At 40.2% G+C, this 22,010-nt stretch overlaps 1 protein-coding gene across 4 annotated transcripts in view; it reads left to right on the forward strand.

The window, feature by feature from the left end:
• Positions 1-22,010, forward strand: part of LOC140730857 (nuclear receptor-binding protein-like) — a 94,966-nt gene that overhangs the window by 9,152 nt on the left and 63,804 nt on the right. For all 4 annotated transcript variants that reach the window (XM_073051817.1, XM_073051818.1, XM_073051819.1 and 1 more), the window contains exons 2-5: positions 10,223-10,345; positions 10,598-10,699; positions 19,027-19,116; positions 21,624-21,664. In XM_073051817.1, coding sequence (XP_072907918.1) covers positions 10,223-10,345; positions 10,598-10,699; positions 19,027-19,116; positions 21,624-21,664 — 356 coding nt within the window. The remainder of the gene's footprint in view (positions 1-10,222; positions 10,346-10,597; positions 10,700-19,026; positions 19,117-21,623; positions 21,665-22,010) is intronic.

The following is a 22,010-nucleotide window of genomic DNA, read 5'->3' on the forward strand; positions in this document are numbered from 1 at the left end:
CTGTAATGCACATTTTAGTTTCAGGATGTTTCGTCAGATAAATTAAATTTGTTCTGAATAGTGTATTGATTAAACACAAGTTTATGCATTCTTTGTGTTGATGCAGTCAGTGGAATTTACATGTTATATTTAATGTTAAATTATAATTTAACATTGTAATTTTTTTGTATGGTCACTGTTTAGAAATATTTATCTTTTAGATTTGATGGCCTTGGTTCAATGAGCAGACTTGATATAGACGCTATAATCTGCAGTAAAATGATCTAACATCAAAATGCCTTGAGTTCTTGACTACAGAGATCGAATATGTAAGCTGGAGTAGCTGAGTGACTTGTTCTTGTTTCTGATTTTTATGAATAGGACCATGTTCAGTATGTAATTTTGACTTTGTGTTCTTTCCTGGCAATGCTATAAATAATTTCAAAATTAAATCCTATGCATTCTGGTCTAAGGGTTTACATTCCTTTTTTGGAATTTGATTGTCTGGTCTGGTTGTATAACACTTGTGATTCAGATGCCTAAATGTACCCTTGATTTGGCTTTATCCAGTCAAAGATCTATCTTGATTCGCTTTACAAAATGAGATGAAATAAGCAAACTTAGCCTAGTGGTTAGCACAACCTTTACAGTACCAGTGACCTGGGTTCAATTCCTGCTGCTGTCTGTAAGGAGTTTGTATGTTCTAGTGTCTGTGCAGGTTTCCTTTGGATGCCTCAGTTTCCTCCCATAGTCCAAGGATGTACCGGATGGTAGGTTAATTGGTCATGGTAAATTGCCCCATGATTAAGCTAGGGATAAATGGGTTAGTTCGAAGGGCTGGAAGGGCATGGTATCTCAGTGAATAAAAGAACTTGTTTTCTGTTTGGTGATGTTTTATTAGTACATAATAGAATTGATATTTGCTGTTTTTATTTATCACTCAGGAAGGGGATTGCATTTTATTCTAACAATTCATAAGATGAGTTGGCTGTCTTTTGTCCTCTAGCTACTATTTGAGTAGCTGTATCAATTCTTCAGTTTTTTATATAAAGTAATATTATTTTGCCAATTTTGTGCATCCTATGATAGAAATGAAGTTTAGGCATATTAAGTTTACAAACAACATGAAAATTAGCAGAGTTGTGGATAGTGAGGAAAGCTGTCAAAGGAGTGAGGAAAGCTGTCAAAGGATTCAGCATGATAGAAACCAGTATGGGCAGGGAAATGCAGATGGAGTTTTGTTAAAGTTGAATCTGAATAAAACTTGGGAGACCAGCTTCTTATAGTTACAACAGTTTATTGCACACCCTCCTGCAGGAGTTTGAGACCCAGTTGTCAAAGGGAAGGCACCTAAGTACTGCCATCATCTGACAAGTGGACTCCTCTCTGGTTACAGCTATATATTTATATATAGTAAGTCCTATACATTACTGTTGCAAGATGTCATTAGAACTGATACGCCCACCAAGTCTGTTGGTGCAAAACTTAGTTACAGGTAAGAGAGTCCGCAAAATCAAGGTTTAATTACAGATGGATGTGCTGTCCAGTCCTTATCAGTTATTCCCTTTGCTAGGCCCTGACTTAATTACAGATGGATATTCATTCCTGTCCTTATCGGTGAGTCCTCCTTCTCCCCCCCCCCCCACCACTCAAACGAGGGTACACCATGTACAATTTATCAAATTCTCAATGTCTCTGCAAATAGAGAACTGGTATAAGCCATTTTTTTTGCTAACTGCCAAAGACAGAGCTTACTTTAGCTCAAAAATTCCTGTTCAGTCCATATTATTCTTTTAGCCAGAGGTTACATAGGTTCAAAATTATTTTTTTTTATTATATAACCTCAATTCCTCAGTTTAATCCCCAAAAGTGTGAGGTGTTGAAGTTTGGGAGCATTGATACATAGGAGTCTTGGGGTGCAAGTCCACTGCTTCCATGGGATAATGAAGGTATGTGAATGCTTGCTTTTCATCATTTGGGATGATGAGTATAAATGTTGGGAAGCTATATTGCAGCTCTATAAAACTGTTAAATGCATTTGGAATATTTCTAGCAATTCTGTTTGTCATCTTACAGGAGGATGTGGAAGCTCAGACAGGCTCATGAATGGGCAGGGAATGGAGGATATAGGCAATATGCAGGTGGATGGGATAGTTAAAATTGGCTTGGTTGAAATGAACATTGTGCGTTAAAGGGCCTGTTCCTCTGCTGTTCCATGAAAATACCTAACTTTCTCCACTTTGTCTTGAAACAGGCTTTGTTTGATCACTTGCCCATTTTTGAGGAAGGGTGTCCCATGTGTGATGCTGAACTTCTGTACTCTTATGGTTTCCAGTTTCACTAAATATTCCACCTTTCAGTTGGCAAATCGGATTCAACATAAATACTTCCATAACTATCAAGGCTGTAAAATAGTGCTGGATAGGGATAACCTCTGGAGTAATTTACATGATTTAGACAGGTTTATATACCTTGCAATGTTTGTTTTTGTTATTGTTTAAGAGCCAGGCTGAGTAGATATATTTCTGTTCCATGCCATGGATGATATGGTCATGTTGTGATCTCCTTGCTTGGGCAGTACCCTATTCTAGCTGCATATCATACAGCTTTGTGTATCTCTGATGAAACATTGTGGCTATAATGTCTATTTTATCAAAATAATTTTTCCCCATTCATGGCTATTTTTATTTCTATTCTATGGCTGGAGTCCTGGAGGATTAATTTCCATCATTGTGAACTTGGTTTATTTGTAAGATTATAGATGGTGTCCTTGGTTTCACCAGAATCTAGGTATTTTGCATTGGTGTCCTCAGATGTAGTTCATGAGATATTCACTGCAGAGCAGGTCATGTCCATTCTTGACAGTAAGAAATATCATTCTGCTTTTCCCTATTCTTCAAGCTATCACATGTTAGTCTTATTACAAATGGTAGTTACAAAAAAGCATCTGATTTCCTGGGCTACAGTTGTTCAGCACTATTCGGGTCTTTTTATTGGTTGGCGGGGGGGGGGGGGGGCTCTCCATTGAAGTCCAGACATCTCGGGTTATGAATGTTATTTTGATGAGAGGATGTTGCTTGTGCATGACATAGCCATTACATTGAGGTAGGACATGGGCTTAATTTTCTGTCTTTTGGTAAGAATGGGAAGATTTAGTGGAATCCAGCCTTACTGGCAGTGATATAAACATAAACCAGTGGGTCAGCAAGCATGGTGAGCATATTTGTGTTTAAACAGGTGTAAGTTTGGTTCGACTCAATTACAGGTGCCTTTGCCAACTGCTTTCCTTGCTGATAAGTGTTAATGACATCTTGGTGATCCTTGGGCATGCTTTTGTGCTCTGGCATATTCTAACGGAAGTTGTAATAGTTGTGTATCTTTATCTTTTTGTCAAGTTAGATATAATATGAGTAAAGGTAAATTGTTGTGGTGGCTGGTGATTAATGATAAAGAATGTTTGGTGCATAAATATACAAACGGGTGTTTAAGTCAGTGAAAATAAAGCTAAACTTCAGACCCAAAAGCAAAGACTGAAAATCATGGAAATATTCAGCCTGTCAGTCAACATTTTTGTTTCTGTTCCCTGACACACAGCTTGACATTCTATTTCCAGCATTTTCTGTAGCAACATTGGAGCAGATTTCAGGCCTATTACCTATGTTCCTTGCTGGAAGAGAGCATACAAACTGCCAGTGTATCATGAATTCTGTGAATATATCTTGCCTGGTCACCACTTTAGAGAAATGAGGCCTTGGACAGAATTGTTTTCTTCCCATATTGCTGTGTGATTAACCTTTCAATTATTCTGGCTGTTTTCTTCCTCTGGGCTTAAATGACTTTACCAGTCTGTCTTCATGTTCTTGTTCCCACATGCTCTGTAAAACTCTTTCCTGCAGCTGCCCAATGTCTTTAGAAAACTTCCTTATCTGTTGCTAGGCAACACATACTTGTCAGAGCACTTTTAAATTTAGTCTTTGTCTTAGCTGAGAATGCTGGGAGAAAAGGCTGTAGAACCAAAGAACCATATCTGTTTTATATTTACACCGTTTTACATACATTTGTTTTAGTTTAACCGTCCAGATTATGATGATTTATTAAGGCAAATTAATATTACTTGGTAGCAATTGGATATAGGTATTAAAATCCTGATATTCATGGTATCCCACAGTAGATCAAATGAGAGAATAAATATTCTCTGCAAGTTCACCATCTTCAACAGGATCTTACCACCAAACACATCTTTACCACTTCCCCACTATCTGCTTTCCGCAAGGTTTGCTCCCTGTGATTTCCTTGTCTGTTCATCCCTCCTGGCAGTTAACCTGCCCATTCACCTCCTCCCTCACATTTGTTCAGCCCCCACATGAGATAACACTTCAACTGCGAGTCTGTTGGGGTCATCTACTATATCGAATGCTCCTGGTGCGGCCTTGTCTACGTCAGTGAGACCCCACGGGGGACTGCTTTGTTGAGCACCTTTGCTCCATTTGCAACAAGCAGGATTCCCTGGTGGCCAACCATTTTAATTCCAATATACTGTGGCCATTTTATTAGATATACCTGCTCATTAATGCAAGTATCTAATCAGCCAATCATGTGGCAGCAACTCAATGCATAAAGGCATGCAGGCATGGTGAAGAGGTTCAGTTGTTGTTCAGACCAAACATCAGAATGGGGAAGAAATGTGATCTAAGTGACTTTGACTGTAGAATGATTGGTGCCAAAAAAAGCTGTTCGAATATCTCAGAAACTGCTGATCTCCTTGGAATTTCATGCACAACATTGTCCAGTTTACAGAGGATGTGTAAGAAATGGAAAACATCCAGTGAGTGAGAGTTCTGTGGGCAAAAACTTTTTGTTGATGAAAGCGGTCAGAGGAGAATGGCCAGACTGGTTCAAGCTGACAGGACAGCAACAATAACTCAAGTAACGTGTTAAAACAGTGGTGTGCAGAAGAGCATCTCTGAATGTACAACAAGTTGAACCTTGAAGTGAATGGGCTACAGCAGAAGACCACAAACATCACCAGGAGGTACCAAATAAAGTGGTTACTGAGTGTATACCTTTACTCTGGGGCTGTGGTTCATGGACTCATGAATAAGGTGCTGTCCTAACAGCACTAGGTGTTATAGTGAGCTGCTACATTGTTCCCTTTGTAATAATAGAACATGTTTCACTGAGAGTATGTCTTAACTTTAGCACTAGAGGGTTAAAGTAACTCATTATATCATATCTATGCATTGAGGCAAACTTGTTTTGCATAGTTTTGGGGAGACAAAAATACACAATGTTGGCTGATGGTAGAAAGAGACATTCCCCTTTTGATTCTTGATGGATTTGGATGGGATGAAATCAAGAACTAAGATGGGTTTTAAGATGTAAATCAGTTGCTCAATTTTGTAAGTTGCTGCTCTTCTGAATTCCCTGCTCTAGAGAGCTGTGAAAGCCAAATTATTAACTATATTGAAGGCCAAGATATAAATATTCTTGGTTGCAAAAAGCTTAAAGTTATTAAACAAGAGGAGAACACAGCTGTCAGGGGTGAACGATCGGGACAGGCTTGCAATTTAAAAAAAAGTTTTACAAAATTGTAAAATTATTTGTTTATTTAGCTGAGGATTTGATGAGTATTTCTTAAACTTTGGTTGCTTGTAAGAGTTTTATTTGATTAGTTGAGCATGATTGTAATAAATGGTTACAATGAGGTATCCTCAATGTTACAAGCAATTACACAACTGTGTGTTTAGTAAGTGTAGGATGGAGCCGTTGCTGGGAGGTCAGTCTGTCAAGTGTTTGGCATTTCCTTTTGCAAGTGACTAGTAATGAAGTGTAAATGCTCAACTCCTCCACATGGCAGATATTCATAAACCAAAATTTGAATACCAGCAGCAGTATCAGAATCAGGCTTATTATCACTGATCTATGTTGTGAAATTTCTTGTTTTGCCGCAGCAGTACAGTACAATATATAAATTGCTGTAAGTTTCAATAAAGAATGTATAAAAATTGTGCACATAGAGAAAAATAGTGAGTGTAGTGTTCATGATTCATTCAGAACTCTGATGTAGGAGGAAAATAAGCTTTTCCTGAAATGTTGAGTGTGTATCTTCAGGCTCTTGTACCAATGCCAATGGATGTTGTTTACCTGCATTTCAGAAGGCCTTTGACAAGATGCTGCATATGAGGCTGTTTAACAAGATGAGAGCCCATGGCATTATGGTAAAGATATCAAGCATGGACAGATAATTGGCTGACTGGCAGGGGCAAGGAGTGGGAATAAAGGGGGGCCTTTTCTGGTTGGCTGCCAGTGACTAGTGGCGTTCCGCAGGGGTCGGTGTTGGGCTGCTTTTCATGTTATTTGTCAGTTGATTTGATGGAATTGATTGCTTTATGGCCAAATTTGCAGAGGATACAAAGTTAGATGGAAGGGCAAGTAGTGTTGCAGAAGCAGGGAGTCTGTCGAAGGACTTGGCCAGATTGGGGGAATGGGCTGAGATGTGGCAGGTGGGATATAGTGTTTTGTCGAATGAATAAAGACATAGCCTATTTTCTGAACGGAGTAAATTCAGAAATCAAAAGTGCAAAGGGACTTGGTCCTCATGCAGAATTTCCTGAAGATTAACTTGTGGGTTGAGTTGGAGGTAAGGAAGACAACTTCAATGTTGACATTCATTTCCAGAAGATTAGAGTGCAATAGCAATAATTTAATGTTGATGCTTAAAGTTGGTCAGACCACATTTGGAGTATTGTGAGCAGTGTTGGTCTGAAAGGATGTGCTAGTAACGAAGATGGTCCAGAGGAGATTAATGAGAATTATCCTGGGAATGAAAGGCCCAATGCTATTACAGCTCAGAGCGTTCGGAGTTCAATTCCAGTGTCGTCTGTGAGTAGTTTGTACATTCTTCCCATGATTGTGTGGGTTTTCTCCAGGTGCTCCGATTTCCTGCAACAAATCAAAGATAGGTTCATTGGTCATTGTAAATTGTCCTGTGATTAGGCTCATTTTAAATAGATGGGTTGCTGGGTAGTACAGTCTTGTAGTGGACACTAAAACAAACCAAAACTACTCAGATTAACCACAGTGGCACCCCCCCCCCCCCCCCCCGGGTGTTGACATGGTATCAGGGTATGACATGCTCCACAAATAATGAAGTTCTAAGTCGAAGAAAGTGCATTCAATCCTTTGTTAAGAAACCCGCAAAAATGAACTGTTGTAGCAACAAAAAATTTAATGAAACTAAAGCTAACGATATAATGAAATAAACAGTCTAAGTGTATTCAAACATATTTGAACATTAGTGATCTTAGCATATTTTAACATTAGCGTTAAATGTAACTAAGTGTTCTTAAATGTCAACAAAAAAAATTATTCCCCCTACTTGCTCTGCTCTAACCAGACTAAAGACCAACAGAAAAACAAATCATGAATTCGTAGCTATCCTCTTCACTTCTGCGCCCCAACCTACTTGGCAAACTCCCTATAATAAACGTGCAACACAAAATATAGACAGACAGAAAATGGATACATGGCTCCTACAGGCCTGTTCCATGCTGTATCTCTAAAGTATACTCACCAGAATTTAGAAGAATGAGGGGTATCTCATTGAAACCAATCAAATATTGAAAGACCTAGATAGAGTGGGCATGGAGAGAATGCTTCAATGGTGTGAGAGCTTGGCCTCAGAATAGAAGGATGTTTCTTTCGAACAGAGATGAGGAGGAATTTCTTCAGCTAGAGGGTAGTGAATCTGTGGAATCCATTGCCACAGGCAGCTGTGGAGGCCAAATCATTTGGTATATTTAAAATGGAGGTCGATAGGTTCTTGGGGATCAAAGGTTATGGAGAGAAGGCAGGACAATGGGCTGCGAGGGATAATAAATCAGACATGATCGAATGGTGGAGCACACTTGTGGCTTAATTCTGCTCTGATATTTTATGGTTCTCCTTGATGGCAGTAATGAGAAGGTGATCAATCAATAGAAGTTTAAAGCAACTACCGTAGATTTCGCACTACAGAGCGCACCTGATTAAAAGCCGCTGGCTCTAATTTTAGAAATAAAATCAATTTTGTACTTGTACAGGCCGCACCGGATTTTCGGCCGCAGGTGTCCCACGTTGTAATATGAGATATTTACACAGAAAGATATTACACGTGAGGATTTTTTAACTTTTAATTAAATCCATATGGTAACATAAACAAATACATATTGCAAATGCTTTTTTTCGAACCGTGCCTGTAACGCGGCTACTTTTAAATATACATTGCGTATACTTTTTTACTGAACAACATTCCAATATCTCCTAACGACTGGTAAAAAATATATATACTGCAGCCTACCAGGAAAAGTTATTGATCGCCTTTAACTTAAAAGCAGCGTTCGCTCAGATCTAATGCCGCTCGCGTAATGCGCTCCCCCCCTCCTTCCCGTTTATCGCAAACGGCATTTTTCCCACAAGACGCGGCGAAACCGGGTGTGACGTCATAGCATCCCGCGATGTAGTACAGAAAACAAATATAGTTAAAACACTTCTAACTTAGAAAATACTAACAAATGAATTACTAAGCGAAAATATTATAAACTAAATAACTGCCATAAAGGCAGCACAATGCTTTTCTTCGAGTGTTTTCCATGTTGATGAGGGTGAGTACAAATGACTGATTTACAATAATTTAATCGTGAAAGTGCGCTTGATTTATCGTACAATTTCATTGGACCTCTGTGAACTACTCATCAATTTTATTGGTCTACTGTTACGAGGCAAAATGTTTTTGGCGGCATGAAAAAAAATCATGTATTAGCCGCACCGTAGTAAAGGCCGCAGAGTTCAAAGCTGTTCAAAATGTGGGAAAAAAGTAGCGGCTTATAATCCGACATCTACGGTAGTTTTCTACCTAAAATTTGAAACATAGTCCAAAATTAGAAAAAAGAGAACTGATTTTTGGAAATACTGAAATAATGGAAATAATTATTCTGGATAATTAAAAGTCATTAGATTGACAGTGGAGTGCCTTTAGAAGATATGCCAAAATGTAAATGCCGGTTAGTAAATGGACAAAAGGTAGAGTAAAAAGGGAAGATGGTCTGGAAAATCCATTTTATATGCATACAAAGGCATTCTACATGTTGACAACTAGATTTTCATGAAGTAGCATGTTAATTGGGGAAAATAACATCACTTTATGGAAGGGTGTTCCCAGCAAAACAATATGATCTGTGTTCCCAATTAACCCTGGTATAAATTTGTCCAGTTAGTGATTTAAATTACGTGATCTCAGAGTTGAAAATGTTTTCATTTGTTCCTGGGTGTACTTTCGGTCAAAGGCAAAGACAATTATTGAAAAGAGAGGGCAAAGTACAACCAAATCAGGCATAATATCAAAGTGTACAGGCACGGATAATGCAACATGCAAGAATCATGAAAGCAAAACATTGAAAATTGTTTTTTTTTCTTGTAAAAAATTTCATTCATTACATATAATAAATCTGTTGGTATCTCATGCTACTCTCAGTATGTTAGCCTTGGAACTATCCTTTCTCAGTTGGTCCGATTATATTAAAGGAACATAGTGAACCATGTGTTAATCTAATATACAGTGGTGTATATTTGCAGTATCTATTCTTTGGATTCAGATTTGTCATACACTTGCCTTTCCTACATAAGCAAGATAAATAGTCCATAATCATCAAATGGTTAACTGGTACCATAATGGTCAAATATACAGACACCTTGTGAATTGATAGGTATGTCAGTGAGTTTTCACCATTTATGATGCATCCAAATGGCAAGTTAATTTATTTTTCACAGATGTACTGAGGTACAGTGAAAAACTTGTCTTGCATACTGTTCACACAGATCAATTCATTACATCATTGCTTTCTGTTTTGTTGTTTTACTTGGCAGAAATGGGGAAAGAAGATAGCAAGCATCAGATTGCTGAAATATATTTGAAAGGTTTGCCATATACTGAATGTCTCAATTTTCAGTTTGTGGAAAGTTACACCAAACTTTTGTAGTCAAATTAATCAACTCCCACAAGCATTTATTTGGTTCGAAGTCTCATCTTCAAAACCAGTTCTTTCAAACATGGACCCACATCAGTGACTAGCCTAGATGATATACAGGAGTTCTGCAGTCCAGAATGGGCTTTAAGGGCAACATTTTGATAACTAAGCCAAGCTAGTACTTTTAAGTTCCTTGTATTAAATGATGATTTACTGAAATCATTCTGAAACTATTGTAGGTGAATCAGCGGAATGTTCCTGGAATTGACAGTGCATATTTGGCAATGGACACTGAAGAGGGAGTGGAAGTTGTGTGGAATGAAGTCCAGTTCTCAGAACGAAAAAACTTCAAATTACAAGAGGTGAAAATAAAGTTTTAAATTATTTTGATGCAATCAGTTAAAAACAACATTTGTTTAACTTTGCTTTGGTTATTATAAAATCATGATAGTTGATGTTGTGATTATAAGTATTTCTTTGTAACAAGTTTTATGTTTTAGTGGTTTCTTGACAGCACCCTTTAAGAATTTGGTCAAGTTATTTTTATATCAGTGTAAATTCAAGACATCAAATTTATGTTGATCATTTCTGCTAAGAGTATCCTTTCTTTTCAGGATAAGGTTAAAGCTGTCTTTGACAATCTCATTCAGTTGGAGCACCTGAACATAGTGAAATTCCACAAATACTGGGCAGATGTGAAAGAAAATAAAGCAAGAGTAAGTTGCCTATTAGTGATACTTGCTTTATTAGACACTTGTTTATAATATTGCAGTTAAAAGTAAAATATCAACTAAATTAATCGCTAAAGATTTTCATCAAACCTTTGTTTTAAATCCTTCAGTGGTTTGCATTTAAAACATTGTTTTCATTAATATTAAAGAAAGCAAGTTATCTGTTAACTATTTGAAGTATTTGAAGAAATATCAGTTTGTGTTCATTCTTCAGGGTTCTGTATTGTTAATTGAGGGGATGATGGCATCATGGAGTGTACATTCTTTGAATTAGCAAGTGAGAGCAGCATCTTGGCAGGGGGTGAGCCATTTGAAAAGGACAAATGTCATTGGTAGTGAGTTTTATTTGAACCAATAAAAAGAAGCGAGGTGTAAGCAGAGTGGCTGTTGTGGGACCAGGCTAGTGTTAGTGGTCAGGCAGGCTTTGGTGGGAACAGGCAGAGGCTCTAATTAAATTTCTAGTAAGTTTATTTTTCTCTGTATATTAGTACATAGCTGGTGTCATGAGAACGGGTCCAGGGTTAGTGGCATGTTCTTTGTGTGAGATGTGGGAACTCTAGGAGACTTAGTCTCCCTGATAACTACAGGATCAGAGGGATCTTGGGGTCAGAGTCCATAGGACACTCAAAGCTGCTATGCAGGTTGACTCTGTGGTTAAGAAGGCAAGGCAGACGGTGCATTGGCCTTCATCAATCGTGGGATTGAGTTTAAGAGCAGAGAGGTAATGTTGCAGCTATATAGGACCCTGGTCAGACCCCACTTGGAGCACTGTGCTCAGTTCTGGTCGGTGATAGGAGCTAGAGAGATGTTAAGTTACTGGTCTCTGGCGCTGTGGCTCTGAAGGGAAGGAGGGAAAAGAGGATTGTAGTAATGATAGGGAGTTCCATAGTTTGAGGAGCCAAGATTCTGTGGACATGATGAAGACACCTTGATGGTATGTTGCCTCCCAGGTGCCAGTGTCAGGGACATCGTGGATAGGGTCCACAGCATTCTAAAGGAAAAGGGTGAGCAGCCATAAGTCTTGGTACACACTGGCACCGATAACACGGATAGAAAAAGGGTGGAGGTCCTGAAGGGACAATATAGGCAGAAAACTGAAAAGCAGGACTTCCAGGGTAGTAATCTCTGGATTGTTAACTGAAGGTGAGAATAAGATGATTTGGCAGATGAATGCTTAGCTGAGGAATTGGGGGAAGATTTTAGATTTCTGGATCATTGGGATCTCTTCTGAGGAAAGTATGACCTGTACAAAGATGATGGGTTACACTTGAACCCAAGGGGAAACAGTATCCTTGCAGGCAGGTTTATTTGAGCTGTTCAGGAGGGTTTAAACTAATTTGACAGAGCGATGGGAACCAGTGATAGACCTGAAGATGGGCAGTTGGTATTCAAGTAGATGCACTGTGTAGTGAGTCCGAGAGGAAGGACATACAGATGATAGAGCAGGATTGCAGTCAGTGGGATGAGTTAAAAGGTAACATGAGGGCAAAATCAAATAGGGTAATGAATACGGGACTGAAGGTGCTGTATTGAATGTATGTATTATACAGAGTAAGATCAATGATCTTGCAGCACAATTAGTGTTTGGCAGGTTTGGGCATTTTCAATTTGTGGCTGAAAGAAAATCATAATATCCACAAATAAACATTGTATGGAGATGTCAGGCTGATAGGCAGAGGAAGTGGGGTGACTCTGTTGCTTTTTTAAAAGAAATGTGACAAAATACGTTAGGAAGAGGTGACAGGATCAGAAGATGTTGCATTCTTGTGAGTGGAGTTAAGAAGTTGCAAGGGTAAAAATACCCTGATTGGAGTTATATACAGACCTCTGAAAAGTAGCCAGGTTGTGCGATACAAATTGCATCATGAGATAGAAAAGGAATGTGAGAAAGCAATGTTATGACAGTCATGGGGAATTTCAATATGCAAGTAGATTGGGAAAATCAGATTGGTGCTGGATCCCAAGAGAGAATTTGTAGAATGCCTATGAATGGCTTTTTAGAGCAGCTTGTGGTTGAGCCCACAGAAAGAAAGGTTATTCTGGATTGGGTGTTGTGTAATGAACTGGATTTGATTTGGGAGCTTAAGGTAAAGGAACCCTTAGGAGACAGTGATCATAATATGTTAGACTTCACCCTGCAATTTGAGAGGGAGAAGCTAAAGTCAGATGTATTGGTATTACAGAGGAGTAAAGGGAATTCCAGGAAGCTTCTGGAGGCATGAGAGAGGAATGGCAGAGTAACAGTAGCTGGAGTTTCTGGGAGCAATTTGGAAGGCACAGAATTCCAAAACTGAAGTATTCTAGAGGGAGGATGACAGAACCATGACTGACAAGGGAAGTCAAAGACAGCATAAAAGCTAAAGAGAGGATATACAATATAGCAAAAGTTAGTGGAATGTCAGAGGATTGGAAGCTTTCAAAACCAACAGAAGGCAACTAAAACCCATAAGGAGATAAAAGATGAAATATGAAGGTAAGCTAGCCAATAATATAAAAGTGGATACAGTAGGTTTTTTTCCTGATATATAAAGTGTAACAAAAAAAAAGAGGCAAGAGTGGACATCAGACGGCTGGAATATAATGGTAGAGAGGTATAATGTGGAGCAAAGAAATGGCGGTCAAGCTTTGAATATTTTACATCAGCCTTCACTGTGAGATGAGCAGTTTGCCAGAATTTCAAGTGTTGGGGCAGAAGTGAGTGTGGTTGTTATAACAAAGGCGGGCGAAGGTGCTTGGGAAGTTGACAGGTCTAAAGGGAGATAAGTCACCAAATGGATGACTCGCTGGGGTTCTGAAAGAGGTAACAGAAGAGATTTTGGAGGCATTAGCAATGATCATTTGAGAATCTCGAAATTCTAGAAAAGTTGTGGAGGACTGGAAAACTGTAAATATCACCCCACCCTTTAAGAAGGGAGGGGAAAGTATGGGTCAGTTAGCCTGACTTGAGTGGTTGGAAAGACGTTTGAAGTCCATTAAGGATGAGATTTCCAAGTACTTGGAGGCACATGATAAAATAGGCCAGAGTCAGCATGGTTTACTTGAGGGGAAATCTTGCCTGACAAATCTGATGGAATTCTTTGAGGAAATAACAAGCAGGATAGACAAAGAGTCAGTAGATGTCATTTAACTGGATTTTCAGAGGGCCTTTGACAGAGTACCGCATATGAGGCTGCTTAAGATAACAGCGCATGGTATTACAGGGAAGATACTAGCATAGACAGTAGATTGGCTGACTAGTAGGGAGCAAAATGGGAATAAAGAGGACCTTTTTTGGTTGGCTACTGGTGACTAGTAGTGTTCTGCATGGGTTAGTGTTGGGTGCTTCTTTTCATGTTACATGTCAACTGCTCATCTTGGCTTTCTGGCCAAGTTTGTGGACAATACAAAGATAGATGCATGGGTCTGTAATGTTGAGGAAGCAAAGTATCTGCAGAAGGACTTGACTGATCAGCAGAATGGGCAAAGTACTTGCAGATGGAATATTGTGTAGGGAAGTTATGGTCATGTACTTCGATAGAATAAATGAAGGGCTAGTCCATTTTCTAAATGGGGATTGATATTTTTTTGAAAATCAGAAGTGCAAAGGGACTTTGGAGTCCTCGTGCATGTTTCCCTAAAGGTTAACTTGCGGGTTGAGTGGGTGGTGAAGAAGACAAATGCAACAAACATAGAAAACCTACAGCACGGTACAGGTCCTTCGGCCCACAAAGCTGTGCGGAACATGTACTTTCAAAATTCCCTTGGGTTACCCATAACTCTCTATTTTTCCAAGCTCCATGTACCTATCCAGGCGTCTCTTAAAAGACCGTATTGCATCTGCCTCCACCGCTGTTGCCGGCAGCCTATTCCATGCACTCACCGCTCTGCGTTTTTAAAAAACAACAACAACAACTTACCCTTGACATCTCCTCTGTACCTACTTCCAAGGTGTGCCTCTCATGTTAGCCATTTCAGCCCTGGGAAAAAGCCTCTGACTATCCACATGATCAATTCCTCTCATCATCTTGTACACTTCTATCAGGTCACCCCTCATGGTCTGCCACTCCAAGGAGAAAAGGCCAAGTTCACTCAACCTATTCTCATAAGGTATGTTACCCAATCCAGGCAACATCCTTGTTGATCTCCTCTGCACTCTTTCTGTGGTTTCCTCATCCTTCCTGTAGTGAGGTGACCAGAACTGAGCTCAGTACTCCAAGTGGGGTCTGACCAGGGTCCGAGATAGCTGTAACATTACCTCGGCTCTTAAACTCAATCCCACGATTGATGAAGGCCAATGCACCATATGCCTTCTTAACCACCCAGTCAACCTGCGCAGTAGCTGTGAGCGGCCTATGGACCTGGACCTCAAGATCCCTCTGATCCTCCACACTGCCAAGAGTCTTACCATTAATACTATATTCTGCCATCATATTTGACCTACCAAAATTAACCACCTCACACTTATCTGGGTTGAGCACCATCTGCCACTTCTCAGCCCAGTTTTGCATCCAATCAGTGTCCTGCTGCGACCTCTGTCAGACCCCCACACTATCCACAACACCCCCAGCCTTTGTGTCATCAACAAATTTGCTAACCCATCCCTCCACTTCCTCATCCAGATCATTTATAAAAATCACGAAGAGGAGGGGTCCCAGAACAGATCCTTGAGGCACACCACTGGTCACCGACCTCCAGGCAGAATATGACCCATCTATAACTGCTCACACAAAATGCTGGTGGAACACAGCAGGCCAGGCAGCTGACGAAAGGTCTCGGCCCAAAACGTCGACAGTGCTTCTCCTTATAGATGCTGACTGGCCTGCTGTGTTCCACCAGCATTTTGTGTGTGTTGTTTGAATTTCCAGCATTTGCAGATTTCCTCGTGTTTGCTCATCTATAACTACTCTTTGCCTTGTGTGGGCAAGCCAATTCTGGATCCACAAAGCAAGATCCCATTGGACCCATGCTTCTTTACTTTCTCAATAAGCCTTGCATGAGGTACCTTATCAAATGCCTTGCTGAAATCTATATACACTACATCTACTACTCTACCTTCATCAATGTGTTTAGTCACATCCTCAAAAAATTCAATCAGGCTCGTAAAGCACAACCTAACCTGCCTTTGACAAAGTGATGCTGACACTTCCTAATTATATTATGTCTCCAAATGTTCATAAATCCTGCCTCTCAGGACCTTCTCCATCAATTTACCAACCACTGTACTCACTGGTCTAAAATTTCCTGGACTATTTCCTCTCCCTTTCTCGAATAAGGGAACAACATCTGCAACCCTCCAATCCTCCAGAACCTCTCCTGTCCCCATTGATGATGCAAAGATTATTGCCAGAGGCTCAGCAATTTCCTCCCTCACCTCCCACAGTAGCCTGGGGTACGACGTATCCAACTTGATGCTTTCCAAAAGCTCCAGCACATCCTCTTCCTTAGTATCTATATGCTCAAGCTTTTCAGTCCACTGTAAGTCATCCCTACAATCGCCAAGGTCCTTTTCTGTAGTGAATACTGAAGCAGTGTATTCATTATCTCTGCTATCTCCTCTGGTTCCATACACACTTTTCCACTGTTACACTTGATTGGTCCTATTTTCACACATCTTATCCTCTTGCTCTTCATATACTTGTAGAATGCTTTGGGGTTTTCCTTAATTCTGCTCGCCAAGGCCTTCTCACAGCCCTTTCTGGCTTTCCTAATTTCATTCTTAAGCTCCTTCCTGCTAGTATTATAATTTTCTAGATCTCTATCGTTACCTAGTTTTTTTGAACCTTTCGTAAGCTTTTTTAAAATTCTTGACTAGATTTTCAACAGCCTTTGTACACTGCAGTTCCTGTACCCTACCATCCTTTCCGTTTCATTGCAGAATGACGCACAAATATCCCCTGAACATTTGCCACATATCTGCCGTACATTTCCCTGAGAACATCTCTTCCCAATTTATGCTTCTAAATTTCTGCCTGATAGCTTCATATTTCCCCTTATTCCAATTAAACGCTTTCCTAACTTGTCTGTTCCTATCCCTCTCCAATGCAATGGTAAAGGAGATAGAATTGTGATCACTATCTTCAAAATGCTCTCCCATTGAGAGATCTGACACCTGACCAGGTTCATTTCCCAATACCAGATCCATTTCCCAATACCAGATCAAATACAGTCTCTCCTCTTATAGGTTTATCTACCTACTGTGTCAGGAAACCTTCCTGAACACACCTAACAAACTCCACCCCATCTGAACCCCTTACTGTTGGGAGAGGCCAATCAATATTTGGGAAATTAAAATCTCCCACCATGACAACCCTGTTATTATTACACCTTTCCAGAATCTGTCTCCCTATCTGCTCCTCAATGTCCCTGTTACTATTAGGTGGTCTAGTTTTAAAAAAAAGTAGAGTTATTGACTCCTTGCTGTCTCTAACTTTCATCCACAGAGATTTAGTAGACAGTCCCTCCATGACTTCCTCCTTTTCTGTAGCAGTGTCACTATCTCTGATCAGCAGTGCCATGCCCCCACCTCTTTTGCCTCCCTCCCTGTCCTTTCTGAAACATCTAAATCCTGGCACTTGAAGTAACCATTCTTGTCCCCGAACCATCCAAATCTCTGTAATGACCACAACATCATAGCTGATCCACAATCTAAGATCATCCTCTTTGTTCATAATGCTTCTTGCATTAAAATAGGCACATCTCAAACCATATGTCTAAGCGCATTCCTTCTCTATCACCTGCCTATGGTCGCTCTTGAACTGTCTCAAAGCTTTCTCTATTTGTGAGCCAGCAGCCCCTTCCTCCGTCTATTCAGTTTGGTTCCCATCTCCCAGCAATTCTAGTTTAAACTCTCCCCAATAGCCTTAGTAAACCTCCCTGCCGGGATATTGGTCCCCCTCGAATTCAAGTGCAAACTGTCCTTTTTGTACAGGTAATGCCTGCCCCAAAAGAGGTCCTAATGATCCAGAAATCTGAATCCCTGCCCACTGCTCCAATTCCTCAGCCATGCATTTATCCTCCACTTCACTCTGTTCCTATACTCACTGTCATGTGGCACAGGCAGTAATCATAAGACTTCTACCTTTGAGGTCCTTCTTCTCAACTTCCTTCCTAACTCTGTAGTCTGTTTTCAGGGCTCCTCCCTTTTCCTACATATGTTGTTGGTACCAAAATGTACCACGACCTCTGGCTGTTCATCTTTGCACTTCAGGATATCATGGACGCAATCAGAAACATCCCGGACCCTGGCACCTTGGAGACAAACTACCATCCGTGTTTATTTCCTGCGTCCACAGAATCGCCTGTCTGACCCCCTAACTATAGAGTTCCCTATTACTGTTGCCTTCCTCCTTTCCCTACCCTTCTGAACCACAGGGCCAGACTCTGTGCCAGAGGCGCGGCCACTGTTGCTTCCCTCGGGTAGCTCCCCCCTACCCCAAATAGTACTCAAACAGGAAATACTTATTGTTAAGGGGGCAGACACAGGAATACTCTCTAGTATCTGACCCTTGCCCTTCCCTCTCTTGACTGTTACCCACTTATCTGTCTCTCGAGGCCCCAGTGTGACTACCTGCCTATAGCTCCTCTCTATCACCTCCTTACGTTCCCTGACCAGACGAAGGTCATCGAACTGCAGATCCAGTTCGCTAATGCAGTCCCTTCGGTGCTGAAGCTCGACACACCTGGCACAGTGTCAGCATTTATTTCAAGAGGATGAGAATATAAGAACAAGGATGTAATGCTGAGTCTTAAAGCATTGTTCAGAACATACCTGGGTAATGTGAGCGGTTCTGGGTCCCTTATTTCAAAGTGTGCTGGTCTGGAAAGAGTCCAGTGGAGGTTCACGAAAATGATTCTGGGTTAACAGGATTAACATATGAGGACTGATTGATGGCTCTGGGTCTGTACTCATTGGAGTTTAGAAGAATGTGGGGGGGGGGTGGGATCTTACTGAAACCTATTGAATATTGAAAGGCCCAGATTGCATGGATGTAGAGAGAATGTTTTCTTTAGTGGGTGAGCCAAGGACTGGAGGTCACAGCCTCAGAATAGAGGGACATGCATTCAGAACAGAGATCAAGAGGAATGAGCCAAAGGATGGTGGATCTGGAATTCATTGTCACAAATAGCTGTGCAGGCCTAGTTATTGAGTATATTTAAATCTGAGGTTGATTGGTTCGTAATTAGTCATGGAGAGAATGGAGTTGAGAGGGATAGAATGGCAGAGCAGACTCAATGTGCTGAATGGCCTAATTCTGCTCCTGTATCTTATGCATTAATTTTGTATCCACGTTCAATACATTTGACACTTGGGAAAATGTTGTTTGTTCCTCCAGGTAATATTCATAACAGAGTACATGTCATCAGGAAGCTTAAAACAGTTTTTGAAAAAAACAAAGAAAAACCACAAAACAATGAATGAAAAGGTATGTTATAGATTGTTATTTCCAAAACCTTGATGAGGCTGAGGCACAGGGTGATAACATTTTTATACATGCTAAAGAATGACCATCTCCATCCAGCAAAACCACCTGTCATTGACATTTACCCTTGTCCCATCCTCTAACAACATTTTGGAAGTCATCATTGACCAGAAGTAACTGGTCAAGCCATAAACGAGGAAGGCACAACCTGGGTATCCTGTGGCAAGTACTCACATCCTTGAATCTAGAGCCCTTCTCACCAGAAAAATCAAGAATGTGGTAAAATGTACTCTGCCCAGGTGGATATAGATTTGATAACACACTAAAGGCTTTGCACCTGATTAGCCAACTGACTGTTTTCAATTGTGTGTTACTTGCAATATGTATGATTACTCGCAGGCCCACTTAAGCTATTTGGAAGGAAAGACACCGTACAAATAGAAACACCACCACTCACAAATTCCTTTTTCATTCAGCTCAGAAGTATATTCCCATTATCAGACTTAAATTCATGAACTTTTTATCCACAAGCCTAAAAGTGCCTTCAGCAGTTTAAAATGGCTTGCTGTTAGGGGTGGACAATAAATTGTATGTATTGATGATAACCATGCAGGGATCCAAAATGTAAACCTCTGTCTACAGCCCAACCTTTACTGACAGATTGATGGTTTTCACCTTTAAATGCTGTCCTGAAGAAGCTCTGAATGATGTATTTGTGCTGGTTAGGAACATGAGTATCGGTGCTAAGGATGGTTCATGACATCAACCATCAGGCTACACACACAAAATGTTGGTGGAACACAGCAGGCCAGGCAGCATCTATAGGGAGAAGCACTGTTGACGTTTCAGGCCAAGACCCTTCGTCAGGACCCTTTGTGTGTGTTGTTTGAATTTCTAGCATCTGCAGATTTCCTCGTGTTAACCATCAGGCTGTTGATCCAGAGGGGATAGCTTCATTCAATTTTACTTGCACCCTTCCAACTGTTCTCACCATCTATGGACTTGCTTTCAGTGACTCTTCATGTCATGTTCTCGATGGTTATTACTTTTTTTTTGTATTTACCGTTTGCTGCCTTTTACACATTGGTTGTTTGTCCGTCCTGTTGCGTGTGGTCTTTCATTGAATCTATTATGTTTCCTGGTATTTACTTTGAATGCCTGCAAGAAAGTGCATTTCAGGGTAGTATACATTGACATATGTACTTTGGTAATGAATTTATTTTGAACTTTGAACAAGTCAAGTTTTGAAGAATCCTGCTGCTAGACTTTGCTTGTGACAAACCGAAGAATGAGTTACTTGACTTCATCCTAGCAGCTTTATCAATGACACAAATGTTATTAACTGTGCATTTCTTGTTAATTTTCATTGTCCCACAAGTTGGAAATGGGCTGTTTGGCCCACTGTCTACATTGGTCACCAACATCACATTTTCAACACCTCACCTCTAGTTTCTATACCATTGTTCTTCAAGTGGTCAACTAATTACTTGAACATTGTGAGGATATCTGCCTCTTGCTGTGCATTCCTGATTTCTACCACTGTCTGGTTTGGAACTACAAAGTTAGTGCAAGTTTAACTAAAGTTTGCTTGTGTGATGCACATCTTTCCCCTGAATAAGAGTGGGACACCATGACTGCATTACATGCAATATAATCATTTAAATATAATACAGGAAGTCAAAAAATTTCTGCAGCCTCAGCTATTTATAAGGAAGGGCCAAATGTACATAGGAGTCCATCTTGTGTACCATCTGGTGCTGAATATTTTGCTTCACCATTCGTCAAATCTTGAAATGTCTGAGATGCTTTAGCTGCAGAAAACAAGGCAATTCAGGAAGTTACTTCTCTGCCAGTACCTGACATCCTGAAGACAGCCAGAGTAGGATAATAAATCCAAGTGCTTTTTCTGCAAATGACATCAGACTGTGATTTAAATGTGGTAAAGTTAGTTGTGGTTGGAGGATTGCTTTGTGCTTTAACTATAAAACGCTTTACTTGTGCAAAATATAGGGTTAATGGCATGATTCTTGGCAGTATGGAGAAATGGAGGGATCTTGGGGTTGACATCCATAGATCCCTCAAAGCTGCCACTCAAGTTTATAGTTTAAAGGCATATGATATGTAGGCCTTCATTAGACAGGGAATTGAATTCAAGAGCTGCGAGATAATGCTGCTGAATGCTGAGATCAGTCTAATCATTCTCTCCTCCATAACACTCCATTTTTCTGTCGTCCATGTGCCTAAGTTTTTCTTAAATGCTCCTAATGTATCTATGTCTATCACCACCCCAGCAGGATATTCATGCACTACTGCGTAAGTAACTTGCCTTTGACATCCCGCCCCCCCCCCCCCCCCCCCCCAATACTTCCATCCAAACATCTTAAAATTATGCCCCCTTGTATTAGATATTTCTCTCCTGGGAACACTGTTGTGTTTCATATAAGCAAACTTTATTTAAATGGATTTTTTTGTAGTCCTATTCCACTGTAACTTTGCTGATTTCTGTATAGGCCTGGAAGAGATGGTGCACCCAGATTTTGTCTGCATTGAGGTAAGAAGTTAGATCTGGAATTTATTTCAGTTCTTGTGATGGACATATTTTTCCTTGCTTATCTTTATTATAACTTGACTGTTGATTAAGTATGTTTCTCAAATGCCAGTAGTCCTCAAGGTAAATCAGCCTGGGTTATGAGCATGAGCAGTGTTGGAAAGCACCAGTGTCTTTCTGTGGCTGGGAGTAGAGTACCTAGTAATTTTTATTTTTGCAAAAATTAATTCTCCCAACCCCTCCCTCACAAAAAAACAAATTCATACTTGGCTGGTAAGCTAGTGGTGAATTTAGCTGTGCATTTTAAAACAGATCAAAGCCAATATGTAGTTCATGGGTGCTTTATTAA

Source organism: Hemitrygon akajei, chromosome 7 (genome assembly GCF_048418815.1).
Source record: "Hemitrygon akajei chromosome 7, sHemAka1.3, whole genome shotgun sequence".
Lineage (NCBI taxonomy): Eukaryota > Metazoa > Chordata > Chondrichthyes > Myliobatiformes > Dasyatidae > Hemitrygon > Hemitrygon akajei.